The sequence below is a fragment of the Oncorhynchus kisutch genome, linkage group LG16 (genome assembly GCF_002021735.2).
Source record: "Oncorhynchus kisutch isolate 150728-3 linkage group LG16, Okis_V2, whole genome shotgun sequence".
In the NCBI taxonomy this organism is placed as follows: Eukaryota; Metazoa; Chordata; class Actinopteri; order Salmoniformes; family Salmonidae; genus Oncorhynchus; species Oncorhynchus kisutch.
The window spans coordinates 21880574-21896818 of NC_034189.2; the positions used below are offsets into that span (position 1 = coordinate 21880574).

The window sequence follows — 16245 nt, forward strand, 5'->3', positions numbered from 1 at the left end:
AGTCTGCAGAGAATCACGGAATCCAGACATTCAAACGGAATTCAACAATGTAAAAAAATATATATATTGAACTTAGTACGAATTCAACTCATTAGAAATGCATTCATTTGCCCAAGATAATCATAAGACATGAACAAAATGCATGAGCGATTCGTATTTTCCTGCAACTTTCTGAAACGACACAGCCCACTGGGCACAGGTGACAATTCTCAACGTCTATTCCACGTGGGTTCAACGGAATTTCATTGAAATGACGTGGAAACAACGTTGATTCAACCAGCCTGTGCCCAGTGGGAAGAATGTCACTGTCTGTGTGTTGTGTATGTCTAGTCCTCACTTTGTGTATCCGTTAGCGATAATGCTAACAATAACCATCTGCTGGTAGATAGCCTTTCTATCCCCCAAAATCTTCTCAATGAAATGTTCATTCATTATATCATGATTATTTGTTGAGGGCTACAGAAACACCGCTAGCCAAACAAGTCTATGGCTGGTGCACACATGCATTAAAAGGACAACAACACCACAAATGAGAGATTTTCCCCAGACCTCAAGTGGTACCCTGATGTGGTTTAAGCATTCTTGTGGACAAACAACCTAATTGGATGTTCTATAAAAAAAGGGTGAGTTTTAGGGTGGAAACCTGCTACGGGAATCAGTCAAAAAAGAAAACAGATTTTATAGGGCCCTTTATAATGCAGCATATATAATACACTGGAAATCCCAGGCCAATTCTGCCAAACATGTACAGTGCCTTGCGAAAGTATTCGGCCCCCTTGAACTTTGCGACCTTTTGCCACATTTCAGGCTTCAAACATAAAGATATAAAACGGTCTTTTTTTGTGAAGAATCAACAACAAGTGGGACACAATCATGAAGTGGAACGACATTTATTGGATATTTCAAACTTTTTTAACAAATCAAAAACTGAAAAATTGGGCGTGCAAAATTATTCAGCCCCCTTAAGTTAATACTTTGTAGCGCCACCTTTTGCTGCGATTACAGCTGTAAGTCGCTTGGGGTATGTCTATCAGTGCTGTACTGTACCACCTCAGCTGTAGATCTCTGCAGTTCATCCAGAGTGATCATGGGCCTCTTGGCTGCATCTCTGATCAGTCTTCTCCTTGTATGAGCTGAAAGTTTAGAGGGACGGCCAGGTCTTGGTAGATTTGCAGTGGTCTGATACTCCTTCCATTTCAATATTATCGCTTGCACAGTGCTCCTTGGGATGTTTAAAGCTTGGGAAATCTTTTTGTATCCAAATCCGGCTTTAAACTTCTTCACAACAGTATCTCGGACCTGCCTGGTGTGTTCCTTGTTCTTCATGATGCTCTCTGCGCTTTTAACGGACCTCTGAGACTATCACAGTGCAGGTGCATTTATACGGAGACTTGATTACACACAGGTGGATTGTATTTATCATCATTAGTCATTTAGGTCAACATTGGATCATTCAGAGATCCTCACTGAACTTCTGGAGAGAGTTAGCTGCACTGAAAGTAAAGGGGCTGAATAATTTTGCACGCCCAATTTTTCAGTTTTTGATTTGTTAAAAAAGTTTGAAATATCCAATAAATGTCGTTCCACTTCATGATTGTGTCCCACTTGTTGTTGATTCTTCACAAAAAAATACAGTTTTATATCTTTATGTTTGAAGCCTGAAATGTGGCAAAAGGTCGCAAAGTTCAAGGGGGCCGAATACTTTCGCAAGGCACTGTACAGTTGAAGTCGGAAGTTTACATACACTTAGGTTGGACTCATTAAAACTAGTTTTTCAATCACTCCACAAATGTCTTGTTAACAAACTATAGTTTTGGCAAGTTGGTTAGGACATCTACTGTGTGCATGACACAAGTAATTTTTCCAACAATTGTTTACAGACAGATTATTGCACTTGAAGTTTACATACACTAAGCTGACTGTGCATTTAAACAGCTTGGAAAATTCCAGAAAATTGTGTCATGACTTCAGAAGCTTCTGATAGGCTAATTGACATAATTTGAGTCAATTGGAGGTGTACCTATGGATGAATTTCAAGGCCTACATTCAAACTCAGTGCCTCTTTGCTTGACATCATGGGAAAATCAAAAGAAATCAGCCAAAACCTCAGCAAAAAAATTGTAGACCTCCTCAAGTCTTGTTCATCCTTGGGAGCAATTTCCAAATGCCTGAAGGTACCTCGTTCATCTTTACAAACAATAGTACGCAAGTATAAACACCATGGGACCACTCAGCCGTCATATCGCTCAGGAAGGAGACGTGTTCTGTCTTCTAGAGATGAACGTACTTTGGTGCAAAACAGTGAAATAAATCCCAGAACAACAGCAAAGGACATGGTGAAGATGCTGGAGGAAACAGGTACAAAAGTATCTATATCCCTAGTAAAACGAGTCCAATATCGACATAACCTGAAAGGCCACTCAGCAGGGAAGAAGCCACTGCTCCAAAACGGACATAAAAAAAGACAGATTACGGTTTGCAACTGCACATGGGGACAAAGATAGTGCTTTTTGGAGAAATGTCCTCTGGTCTGATGAAACAAAAAAAGAACTGTTTGGCCATAATGACCATCATTATGTTTGGAGGAAACAGGGGGAGGCTTGCATGCCAAAGAACACCATCCCAACCGTGAAGCACGGGGGGTAGCAGCATCATGTTGTGGGGGTGCTTTGCTGCAGGAGAGACTGGTGCACTTCATAAAATAGATGGCATCATGAGGCAGGAAAATTATGTGGATATATTAAAGCAACATCTCAAGACGTCAGTCAGGAAGTTAAAGCTTGGTCGCAAATGGGTCTTCCAAATGGACAATGACCCCAAGCATACTTCCAAAGTTGTGGCAAAATCGCTTAAGGTCAACAAAGTCAAGGTATTGGAGTGGCCATCACAAAGCCCTAACCTCAATCCCCTAGAAAGTTTGTGGGCAGAACTGAAAAAGCGTGTGTGAGCAAGGAGGCCTACAAACCTGACTCAGTTGCACCAGCTCTGTCAGGAGGAATGGGCCAAAATTCACCCAGCTTATTGTGAGAAGCATGTGGAAGACTACCGGAACCGTTTGACCCAAGTGAAACAATTTAAAGACAATGCTACCAAATACTAATTGAGTGTATGTCAATTTAAATATCATGTAACGGCCGTCGTCGGTGGAAGAAGGTGAGGACCAATGTGCAGCGTGGTACGTATTCATCTTTTTAATAAAGTAAACTGAACAACAAAGAAACATCCGAAACAGTTCTGTCTGGTGCAGACACACAAAGACTGAAAACAAACACCCACAAAACACAATGGAAAACAGGATACCTAAATATGGTTCTCAATCAGGGACAACGATTGACAGCTGCCTCTGATTGAGAACCACACCAGGCCAAACACAGAAATAGAAAATCATAGACAACCCACCCAACTCACGCTCTGACCATACTAAAACAAAAGACAAAACAAAGGAACTAAGGTCAGAAGGTGACATGTCAAGAATTGTGAAAAACTGAGTTGAAATGTATTTGGCTAAGGTATGTAAACTTCCGACTTCAACTGTAGATACAAATGGGAAACTCACTTCATTGTGGGGCGGCAGGGTAGCCTAGTGGTTAGAGCATTGGACTAGCAATCGGAAGGTTGCAAATTCAAGCCCCCCAGCTGACAAGGTACAAATCTGTCGTTCTGCCCCTGAACAAGGCAGTTAACCCACTGTCCCAAGGCCGTCATTGAAAATACGTTTTTTTTCTTAACTGACTTGCCTAGTTAAATAAAGGTCAAATAAATTAATAGTCTTAAGCAAATGCTATTTGTCCTATATTTAGACCAGACCTTCAAATATCTGAATTAGGCTATCACATCAATTCAAAGTAACTATTTTCAAATATCTATTTTAATTGAAAAGACAAGTAGGTGTATATTTTAATGTATTTGGAAGCAAATGTGTATTTTAATTTTTTTTTAACCTTTATTTAACTAGGCAAGTCAGTTAAGAACAAATTCTTATTTTCAATGACAGCCTTGGAACAGTGGGTTAACTGCCTTGTTCAGGGGTAGAACGACAGATTTGTACCTTGTCAGCTCAGGGGTTAGAACTTGCAACCTTCCAGTTACTAGTCCAATGCTCTAACCACTAGGCTATCCTGTCGATACTCAGATACACTGACTCAAATAGACTCCCATGTATTTAACCCAGGTATTTAAGGCATGTATTTAAGGCATGTATTTAACCCAGGTATTTAACCCAGGTATTTAAGGCATGTATTTAACCCATGTATTTAACCCAGGTATTTAACCCATGTATTTAACCCATGTATTTAACCCAGGTATTTAACCCAGGTATTTAAGGCATGTATTTAACCCATGTATTTAACCCATGTATTTAAGGCATGTATTTAACCCATGTATTTAACCCAGGTATTTAACCCATTTATTTAACCCATGTATTTAACCCAGGTATTTAACCCATTTATTTAACCCATGTATTTAACCCAGGTATTTAACCTATGGATTTAACCCATGTATTTAACCCATGTATTTAACCCAGGTATTTGAAAATAGTATTTGGTAGACTATTTACTTTTTTACAAATAACCATTACTAAAATAAAAGTGGTGGTTTTTGCAAAAATAACTATTTGAAATACCAGATACTGTAAGGACCGACGCCGGAGATGAGAAGCAGGTACGGGTAGTCAACATTTAATCAGGAACAGACAGGTAACAAGACAGGCGAAGCGTTGGCACACGGGTAAACAAGAACATACGACAACAACGCTGAAGCAGGGAACAGAGCGGGGAACCAGACAGATATAGGGGAGGAAATGACAGAGGTGATTGAGTCCAGGTGAGTCCAATAATCGTTGATGCGCGTGACGGGGGGGGGGGGGGGGGGGGGGGGGGGGGGGGCAGGTGTATGTAATGATGGTGGCAGGAGTGTGCAGTGCTGGGGAGCGTGGCAGATACTCAAATACACATGTATTTGAACCTAGGTCTGGTCTAGACTAGGGTTGTGTCCATAGCATAGCTCACATCCTGACCTAACACAGGCTGAGGGGGGGGATCAACTGGATCTGATGGTCCAGAAGGATCTCCAGGGTTCTCTCTCTCTCGTAGAAGTAGATATAGCATAGAACTAATAGTAGAAAGTCACTTTTCACAGTGGAAAAATGTTGAGATCTCATCAAACTGACCATGCCACACAATATCTGTAGCAGACTGAATGTCATTATAATCTGCAGCATCCATGAGAAGGCAGTTACTGATACATATGATGCAATTGGCAGGATGTTGCCTAATGTTCAACACTCTGTAACACTTCATTTACAGTTCAGTTTCTCTAAGTGCTTTTGTGTAGCGTCACGTTGAGAAGTTACGAACATCTCTTCATAATTTCCCTGTCAAGATGGCACCCGCGGCAACTGTGTGACTAACTGTACTGAATGTCATACCTGGTCATATACTCTAATAGGCACTGCATCTATCCAACCGTCTTATTCTAGATGTCGAAGGAAAATAATCCTGCAGAAACAGAAATGTGAATTATTATGTGTATTATAATTAATGTCATTTCTTTTGTAGGGGTTGATACATTTTGAAGGGAAAATCAAGTCTGAAATTTAAACGTGAAAATTACACATTTCAGAAGCCTTTTTAAACCTCAAATACACCTTCACGTTTAACATGTGCTGCATTGCAAGGAAAGTACTCCTGCAGCAGGGTGATCAAATTAAGATCCTACATCTGTACCAAGTAAAAAAGAAGCTATGAACTGACTGCAGTCATCCAACAAGTACAAAAGGATAGTGAAAATACTGGTAGCATATAAATAGGCCTCGCCTGGCTATGGTTTCAGGTCAGGGATTCAATGACAGAGTAGACTTGTTCAGTGTGTGGTGTCCAAGTGTGTGTGTGTGTGTGTGTGTGTGTATGTGTGTATGTGTGTGTGTGTGTGTGTGTGTGTGTGTGTGTGTGTGTGTGTGTGTGAGAGAGCAAAAGAGTGAGTGACGGACGGACAGAAAGAAAAAGGGTTTGCGTGTGTATGTGTGTGTGTGTACTGTATGTGTGTGTGTACTGTATGTGTGTGTGTACTGTATGTGTGTGTGTACTGTATGTGTGTGTGTACTGTATGTGTGTGTGTTTGTAATATAACTCCAACAGCAAGGATGAAGAGGGAGGGGTGAGGAGGGGTGAGACGGATTAAATACTTCTAAACCGCCTCGGCTCAACTTTACTCCATCACTCACTGCAGCACTTACCACTGGGTGAGCAGCCACCACAGAACAGAGGCCAGACGTGTGTGTGTGTGTGTGTGTGTGTGTGTGTGTGTGTGTGTGTGTGTGTGTGTGTGTGTGTGTGTGTGTGTGTGTGTGTGTGTGTGTGTGTGTGTGTGTGAGTGAGAGCGAGTGAGAGCAGTAGAATTGGGTGAATGGGTTCTTATTTTTCCCTTCCCCCCCGAGTCCCAACGGTGTGTGTATATACGTGCGTCTGTGTGCGGTGTGGTGTGTGTGTGTCGTGTGCCCCAGAGCAAGTGGTGCCCATGGCTGGTTAAGCACCTCTCCAGAAGTTCCACAGTTGGCATGGGGCATTGAGGAGGTGCCAACATGCCATGTCGCCCTTGGGCTTGCCAGGAGGCACTACAGCATTACAGAGCGATACAGGACAGTGCCATGCTACTGGTGTGTATACCACTATGACAGGCTATGAAAATGCAGGGACTGAGATCATATAAGGAAGTAGGTCATGATTTTTTGTTTCTCACTAATCCTGAGTTTTTATGCTGCCCCTTCAGAGACTTAAAAAGATTTATTGAATTGAAAAGATTGCAAAGTATCGGATCCTACGTCAGTAGTTGGAGGCAACTATTAAAGGGTAAAAGGGTAGGGGCCAAGTGTAGGGGCTAGGGGGCCCGGGGTAGGGGCTAGGGGGCCTGGGGTAGGGGCCAGGTGTAGGGGCTAGGGGCCCGGGGTAGGGGCCAGGTGTAGGGGCTAGGGGGCCTGGGGTAGGGGCCAGGTGTAGGGGCTAGGGGGCCTGGGGTAGGGGCCAGGTGTAGGGGCTAGGGGGCCAGGTGTAGGGGCCAGGTGTAGGGGCTAGGGGGCCCGGGGTAGGGGCCAGGTGTAGGGGCTAGGGGGCCTGGGGTAGGGGCCAGGTGTAGGGGCTAGGGGGTCTGGGGTAGGGGCCAGGTGTAGGGGCTAGGGGGCCCGGGATAGGGGCTAGGGACCCGGGATAGGGGGCCTGGGGTAGGGGCCAGGTGTAGGGGCTAGGGACCTGGGATAGGGGCTAGGGACCCGGGATAGGGGCTAGGCAGCAGTTTAGGGGGTAGGGGAAAGGGGAGGGGCAAGGTGTCGGTTTAGGGGGTAGGTGTCGGTTTAGGGGGTAGGGCAAAGGGGAGGGGCTAGGTGTCGGTTTAGGGGGTACGGGCTAGGTTTCGGTTTAGGGGGTAGGGACTAGGTGTCGGTTTAGGGGGTAGGGGCTATGTGTCGGTTTAGGGGGTAGGGGCTAGGTGTCGGTTTAGGGGCTAGGTGTCAGTTTAGCATAGGGCGCCTTTTTCAAATGACCAAGGATCGAGGTATATTATGAACCGTTGTAATGTGGAGGTTAGGGGGGCAGCCCGAGGCATGGTGGTGAGACGGCTAATAGAGTGTCACATGGTCTTCCTGAAACATGTTGGCATGGCCTACAGGGGGATTGGATTTCCACCATCTGACTTTACAGGAAAACCACATCACATCACTCATTGGTAAACACATGCACTCGCCCCAACCATCCAAATCGCCTTTCTCCTTTTTGAAGAAGCATATGTGCAGGACACCGTAGTTGAAACATACATAAGTATGAGGTAACCCTAAACACAGATGTGTGTGTTTCAGGAGGGGCCACGTGTTCACAGTGCACTTCCCATCTAAATAATTTAAAGCTCCCATTAAAAAACACATAAATGGTCACAGGCATGCAGTCGTGTGCACTGTACACTACACCTGACGTACACACCCAGGAATAAACTCTACATAAACAGACAGCCACTCACAACAGCCTCTCACAAACACACACCACACTTACGTGTGCGCGCGCACACACACACACACACACACACACACACACACACACACACACACACACACACACACACACACACACACACACACACACACACACACACACACACACACACACACACACACACACACACACACACACACACACACACACACACACAGTCTCGTATAACTAACCTTGTTGGGAGACAATTCTTTCCCATTCAAAATCCTATTGTCCCTAACGCTAACTCTAAACCTAACCCTAAACCTAACTAAACCTAACCCTAGTGCCTATAACCTAATTCTAATTCTAACCCTAACACTAATTCTAACCTTAACGCCTTCAAAATAACATTTGACCTTGTGAGGACTAACAAAATGCCTCCCGATCTTTGTTAGTTTACTCTTCTGGTCCCCACAAGTATAGTTAAACAAGTCCACTCCCCCACCCCCCCTACCCCACCTCACGCACACACACACACACACCCGCACATGCTGGAGCTTGCCAGAAAGAAATCCCCACAATTACCATGGACCAGAGTTAGTTTACCTAAAATCTTAGGCCTACATAAATGCACAGACGAGACTAATAATTGCTTCCATACCACGTCGTAATCCACGGATCAGTCTGTACTTTTGGGTTCTTCACACTTCATTCACACTGGCTCTCATTCTATTCCTATCTGGCATTCGTTCTCTCTATCCTAGTCGCTTTCCTCTTTCCTCCATAAGAGGGATACTTCCCATGCACTCCCAAAATCTATTTTTATCTGCCTTCTCTCATCGTTCCGGGACGGAACGAGACACAATGGGAAAACAGAGGGAAGGGAAAGAAAGAGACAGAGAGGAGAGAAAGAGAGGGAGAGAAGAGCAGAGCAGAAAGAGGCAGAAGCGAAAGAGGGGGAGAAGAGAAGAGCAGAAAGAGAGAGATGAGAGAGAGAGGGGGAGAAGAGAAGAGCAGAAAGAGAGAGAGAGGAGAGAAAGAGGGGGATAAGAGAAAGAGCAGAACGAGAGAGAGAGGAGAGAAAGAGGGGGATAAGAGAAAGAGCAGAAAGAGAGAGAGAGGAGAGAAAGAGGGGGAGAAGAGAAAGAGCAGAAAGAGAGAGGAGAGAAAGAGGGGGAGAAGAGAAGAGCAGAAAGAGAGAGAGGAGAGAAAGAGGGGGGGAGGAGAAGAGCAGAAAGAGACAGAGAGAGGAGAGAGAGAGGTGGGATGAGAGAGAGAGAGAACACGTTTAAGGGGAGGGGGGGGAGTTCAGTTCAGTCCAGCCTGGCCCAGCTGAAGGGAGCTGGCAACCTACCACGGCAGAAACACCCGAACAAAAGGAGCATTTATTGGAGAAGGAAAAAGGGGGAGGCGGAATGGACTGGAGGGATGAAGAGAGGAGGGGTCACTGTACAGAGGCATTTGGGAGCAGTGTGAGTTAGTGAAACGCTGGCCCCCTCTCAACATTCACAGCCAACGTGTAACATTCTGCCCCATGCTGCCTGGCTTACGCGACCATGCTAACATGTTCCCAATAAGGACCCACTGTGGAGGGCTAAAATCCTCCATAAAGGCCCACAGTGTGAAGGCTAGCTAGTGCTTATGCTCCACCACTCAGTACTTTAATAGTTAGTATCGGCTTATAAATCCCCACTCAGGGTTTATCTATACAGATACAGTGGTCGGGCTTCTCTAACGAGCCAGCTCAGGCCAAGTTAGGGAAGACGGCTTCTCTAATGACCAGCTCAGGCCAAGTTAGGAAAGACGGGCTTCTCTAACGAGCCAGCTCAGGCCAAGTTAGGAAAGACGGGCTTCTCTAATGAGCCAGCTCAGGCCAAGTTAGGGAAGACGGGCTTCTCTAATGAGCCAGCTCAGGATAAGTCGGGCTTCTCTAATGAGCCAGCTCAGGCTAAGTCGGGGAAGACGGGCTTCTCTAATGAGCCAGCTCAGGCCAAGTCAGGGAAGACGGGATTCTCTAATGAGCAGCTCAGGCTAAGTCAGGGAAGATGGGCTTCTCTAATGAGCCAGCTCAGGCTAAGTCAGGGAAGACGGGCTTCTCTAATGAGCCAGCTCAGGCTAAGTCAGGGAAGACGGGCTTCTCTAATGAGCCAGCTCAGGCTAAGTCAGGGAAGACGGGCTTCTCTAATGAGCCAGCTCAGGCTAAGTCAGGGAAGACGGGATTCTCTAATGAGCACCCCAGGCTAAGTCAGGGAAGACGGGCTTCTCTAATGAGCCAGCTCAGGCTAAGTTAGGGAAGACGGGATTCTCTAATGAGCAGCTCAGGCTAAGTCAGGGAAGATGGGATTCTCTAATGAGCCAGCTCAGGCTAAGTCAGGGAAGACGGGATTCTCTAATGAGCAGCTCAGGCTAAGTCAGGGAAGACGGGCTTCTCTAATGAGCCAGCTCAGGCTAAGTCAGGGAAGACGGGCTTCTCTAATGAGCCAGCTCAGGCTAAGTCAGGGAAGACGGGATTCTCTAATGAGCAGCTCAGGCTAAGTCAGGGAAGACGGGCTTCTCTAATGAGCCAGCTCAGGCTAAGTTAGGGAAGACGGGATTCTCTAATGAGCAGCTCAGGCTAAGTCAGGGAAGACGGGCTTCTCTAATGAGCCAGCTCAGGCTAAGTCAGGGAAGACGGGCTTCTCTAATGAGCCAGCTCAGGCTAAGTCAGGGAAGACGGGATTCTCTAATGAGCAGCTCAGGCTAAGTCAGGGAAGACGGGCTTCTCTAATGAGCCAGCTCAGGCTAAGTTAGGGAAGACGGGATTCTCTAATGAGCAGCTCAGGCTAAGTCAGGGAAGATGGGCTTCTCTAATGAGCCAGCTCAGGCTAAGTCAGGGAAGACGGGATTCTCTAATGAGCCAGCTCAGGCTAAGTCAGGGAAGACGGGATTCTCTAATGAGCCAGCTCAGGCTAAGTCAGGGAAGACGGGATTCTCTAATGAGCCAGCTCAGGCTAAGTCAGGGAAGACGGGATTCTCTAATGAGCCAGCTCAGGCTAAGTCAGGGAAGACGGGATTCTCTAATGAGCCAGCTCAGGCCAAGTCAGGGAAGACGGGATTCTCTAATGAGCAGCTCAGGCTAAGTCAGGGAAGACGGGATTCTCTAATGAGCCAGCTCAGGCTTTGTCAGGGAAGACGGGATTCTCTAATGAGCAGCTCAGGCTAAGTCAGGGAAGACGGGATTCTCTAATGAGCCAGCTCAGGCTAAGTCAGGGAAGACGGGATTCTCTAATGAGCAGCTCAGGCTAAGTCAGGGAAGACGGGATTCTCTAATGAGCAGCTCAGGATAGTTTAGTTTATTAATTTGACCATTTAAAAAAACAGAAAAGGCGTTGTTTTTATAGACAGAGGCAACTCATTCCATTCTGAGGCTCCAGTAAACAAGACATTACCTTTCCCAGCATTACTCCTGAACCTGTATAATCACACACCAGCAACACTTTTATCCAAATGGATATTTTCTCTTGATTAAATTGCATAGAATGTGCAGTCCGAGACATGAAAAAAATCGATAAGCCCATTTTCATGGAATATGAATTGTTTTAATAGGTTGTTTCAGCCTTATGCAACCGCTACAAATGAACATTGAATTTTAAAAAGGTTTCATATTGCTCTGCCCTTTAGACAAAATAGATTTGCAGATAAAACCATTGCATGTACTTAGCTACAGATCGCAGCCTAACCATATCTTTGATTTAGGCTTAAATAGACAGTAACAAATATCTGATTGGTTTCTGTGTTTGTGTGTGTGTGTGTGTGTGTGTGTGTGTGTGTGTGTGTGTGTGTGTGTGTGTGTGTGTGTGTGTGTGTGTGTGTAATCCGGCGCCAGGTGGGCCTGAATATGAACATAGACGGACAGAACTGCTCAGTTTCATTTGATTATGTAAAAGGCCACTGTTTCATCTGAATAATCTCGACAGTAGCAGCAGGACACAGCGATGGAGGTGGGAGAGAGAGAGAGAGGTGGCATAAGAAGAGGCTCAGGAGAGCAACCAAAGCTGCACACAGAGCATGACAGAGAGAGAGAGAGAGGGAGAAAGAGAGCGAGGACATTTAGACTACTACCTAAATATGACAAAAGGAGCAGACGTGAGAAACCAGTTCATCTTACCTGTACCATCCTTGTTTCCGTTCTGATGCGTTCGCAACTCCTCTGACTTGTAGAAGTCGATGCTGGCATAGGTGTTGAGGTTGGAGCCTACACTGCCCCCCACTCCAGCCCCGGACACCACCACCCCGGCCCCCCCAGTCAACATGGACGAGTAGAGGCGAAGGGGGTTGGCCTGGACGGTTGAAGACCCGTCTAGGGCTGCATGAGGGTTCTCTTTGTTAGCCAAGTCCAAGTCTATGTAGTTGAGGCCTTGCTCCATGGATGAAGTCTGGGCAGAGGGCAGGCCAGGCCCGGGATGGAGGAACTGCGAGGGGAGATGCTCAGCTGATGCTCCGTTTCCCCACAGCATGCCCTCCAACCCCAGACGGCGAGCCACAGCCTGGGCGTGCTCCGGGAAGAGGGAGGCGACAGAGGAAGAGTTGGAGGATTGGGGAGGGAGAGAGGGGGAGGGGAGGAAGGTTTCGGAGCAGTGGCGTCTGCGGCCCTGGGCGTCGGCCCGGATCACTTTAGCGCCGTGGTCCGGGTTGGGCCCGGTTTTGGCCAGGGGGAAGTCCAGGCCCAAGGTGAGGACAGGGACTGGTGGCTTGGGGCTGGCTGGGGAGGGGGCTTTGGAGGAGGTGTTGTTGGACATGGAGCTGGCAATGCTGTTGTTGTTCAGGCTGAAGGCCATCTCTGTATAGTCCCCGCAGGAGGTAGGGGATTCTGATTGAGTCACCACAACGCGGGTAGTCTGTTTGTTTATCCTGGGCCCTGCTTCAGCCCCCTCGGGATCCCCTTGCTGCTGAGGGGACACCCTGAGCACACCGTGGGCCTTGGGTGCCAGGGCTATGGGAGGGGGCGTAGGAGGGGTGGGGAAGGAAGGGAAGCCCAGCGGTGTCAGGGAGAGGGGCGAGGGGGATGGAGAGGGCCCCAGGTCCATGTTGACATACTCAGAGGCTGATGGTGGGGTGAGGGGTGTCAGGGGGGCAGAGGGGCTGCGGGAGAGGGGCAGGAACCCCCCCAGGCAGGACGTGGGCTGGTGTGAGGGGCGTTGGCTGGAACCGCGAGGGAGGGACATCCCATGTCTGAGTCCCCTCCCTTCCCCACCTCCTGGCCCTCCTCTGAACTGGATGCTCACATACTCCCCTGGGCTCTTGGGCTCCGGGGGGAGGGGGTTCTCACGGACCCTGGGGAGGGTGTTGGCTTTGGAAACATCCACAAACAGGCTGACCGGCCGGGTCCTGGCTCCCCCTTGCTGGCCCTGCTTGGGGGCCGCCCGTCTCTGCTGGAGGAGCCCTATGTCTTTAGAGTGAGCTCCCCCACCTGAGGGGCCTGCTCCCTGGGAAGACCTGTCCTCATTCTCCCCTAGGCTCTCGCTGCTGGCCGAGCTGGAGGAGTATGAGGACGAGGAGAGGGACAGGTGGCGACCTTGGACTGCACCCAAATTGGGGTCCTGACGACCACCCACTGCCCTGCCAACCCCTCTACCACCACCGCTCCCATTGGGCCTCCTTCCTCGGCTGTCCTCAAAGTGTCCACCAGGTGGCGTGTGTTTGTAGGAGCGGGGCAGTGAGTAGTAGGAGTAGACCATCTTGGGAGCCTGCTGAAGGGGATGGGGGTCTGTCTGAGGGGCCTGCTGAAGGGGATGGGGGTCTGTCTGAGGGGGGTGCTCGGGGGGAGGGGGGCTGCTGTTGGCCGAGCGGGCGCTGATGGGGGACATGTTCATGTAGTCGCTGCCCGCCCGGCTGTCCGCGCTGCTGCTGCCCACCCAGGCCCCGCCTGCCAGGCCACCACGCTGGTCCGGAGAGCAGCTGCTGTTGGGTGACATCATCATGTAGCCGTCTCCGGGAGGGGGCCGGATCTGTTGTGGCGGTGATACGCTGTTGTTGGGTGTCATGGCCATGTAGTCGTCCGCCAGCTTGGACTCGTCAGCAACCGAGGCGGAAAGAGAGTTGGTGAGGTTGACAGGGGGTTGGGTCACTCCTCCCGGGAGCATGGACATGTAGCCATTATCCCGCACTACACCTCCACCTCCACCCAACTCTCCAGCCACATCCAGGTACCCCCCACCTCCCCCCTCTCCACCGGGGCTTATTTCAGAGTCTCTCCGTGAAGAGGAGGAGGTGGTGAAGGACTCCCTGCTGGTGCTTCGTGACATGATGGCGTAGTCGGCCGCATCCTCGTCCTGCTCCTCCTCCCCCCTGCGGGGCCGTGGGGCCAGGCGCTCCAGTGCCATGGGGGGCAGGGACGCCCGCTTGCTCAGCAGCCCCCTCTCAGCCTCACATTCCCGGCTGGAGGAGCGACGCAAGACCCTCTTGGTCTGGGCCTGGTGGGAAGGGGCTGAGCTGGATGCACCAGCAGGCAGACAGCCAGATGACGTGGCTCCACCACCACCACGCTGACCCATTAGGGTGTAGTTAGCAGCCTCATCGTCCAGGGGTTGACCGTGGCCGCCCGACCCGGCTGACCCTCCAGGCATGTTGAGGAAGGGGGCCAGGAGGGAGTGGGAGGATTGCTCCCCAGGGCTGGAGCCGTACTCGTCCGAGGAGCCATAGTCGCTGGGGGAGCCCGACACGGAAGCGTTGTGCGAGGGGACGCGGCTGTATGCACTGGCCCCTGCTCCACCACCCCCTCCTCCGGTCGCACCCACCACTATCCCAAACTCTGAGCCGTGGCCGGAGCTGGAGGAGAGGCTGGGGGCCGGGGAGGGGGATGGGGTGGAGACAGAGCGCATCAGGCCCATGGGGTTGTTCTTAGCCAGGGTGGGGGCCGAGCGGGCCGATTTGGACCTGAGGATGGGCGTGGTGGAGCAGGACCCGTTGGTAGTAAGACTGGAACTCTGCCCTACCCCTCCACACGCTCCACCCACACCTTCTTCACCTTTACACCCGTCGCTGGCTGTGCGTGACCTGGGGAAGCTGTGGCGGGGAGTGGGCGATGCATTGGCACTGTTTCCCCCAGTTCCAGCCCCTCCAGGCGGCTCAGTGCGGGGCCTGCGGGTGAAGCCCACCTGGCTGGGGGGCGGGTTGGGGTGGTGGCGTCGCGAGGGGACGCTGATGGGGTTGGAGGCTGTAGCACCCCCTCCTGGTCCGGAGTTGGACTGCGACTTGCTGCGTTGGCGGAACTCCTCGCTCAAGGCCTTCATGGCTTCCAGCAGGGTCTCATGCATGTTCTGGGCCACCACAGAGTCATCCACCTGCATGAGACAGAACACAGTTATACTCTATGGGTTCTCTTTTCCTTTAAGTTTAGCCAACATCAAATGGTCATGCATTAGGATGAATACACAGCTTGCCAATCAAAACACAGTGACCACTCAGAGCTGCAACCCCAGAGATTAGGCCTGTGTTACATCTCATCTCACCTGCATCCAGAACTCCCCGGGGCCCGTGACCGCGGAACGACCAACCTCCACGAAGAAGAAGTTCTCGGAGTGACCGCAGCGCCTCACATTCATCAGTTGCAGGACCACGGCCGCGGCATCTGAATTAAGCTTGACGAAGTTGACCGTCTTCTCAGTCAGGCACAGCCGGTAGACGCCCACCAGGTTCTTGGCCTGGCCCAGCCCCTTTGGCCACACCTTGACCTGCCACACCTCCTTGAAGGCGGGGCCTGGGGTGGGTACACCGTAGTCCCCTCCCGGACCGGTGTCGGTACTAGCCACCTTACCTGGAAAGGAGGACAGAAGGGATGGATATAGAGGGGAGAGAGAGAGAGAAATGTTTTATATAGAGATTGAGAGACAGGTAGGTGGATAGAGGGATAAAAACAGGTAGGTGGATAGAGGGATAAAAACAGGTAGGTGGATAGAGGGATAAAAACAGGTGGGTGGATAGAGGGATAAAAACAGGTAGGTGGATAGAGGGATAAAAACAGGTGGGTGGATAGAGGGATAAAAACAGATGGGTGGATAGAGGGATAAAAACAGGTCGGTAGATAGAGGGATAAAAACAGATGGGTGGATAGAGGGATAAAAACAGGTGGGTGGATACAGGGATGGAATATAGAGATTAAAACAGGTGGGCAGATACAGGGATGGAATATAGAGATTAAAACAGGTGGGCGGATAGAGGGATGGAATATAGAGATTAAAACAGGTGGGCGGATAGAGGGATGGAATATAGAGATTAAAACAGGTGGGCAGATACAGGGATGGAATATAGA

General features: G+C 49.5%; 1 protein-coding gene across 1 annotated transcript in view; it reads right to left on the bottom strand.

Moving 5' to 3' along the window:
- Nucleotides 1-16245, bottom strand: part of LOC109906495 (insulin receptor substrate 1-B-like) — a 53970-nt gene that overhangs the window by 19346 nt on the left and 18379 nt on the right. The window contains exons 2-3 of the mRNA XM_020504204.2: nt 15446-15750; nt 12103-15277 (exon numbers count right to left, since the gene is read on the bottom strand). Coding sequence (XP_020359793.1) covers nt 12103-15277; nt 15446-15750 — 3480 coding nt within the window. The remainder of the gene's footprint in view (nt 1-12102; nt 15278-15445; nt 15751-16245) is intronic.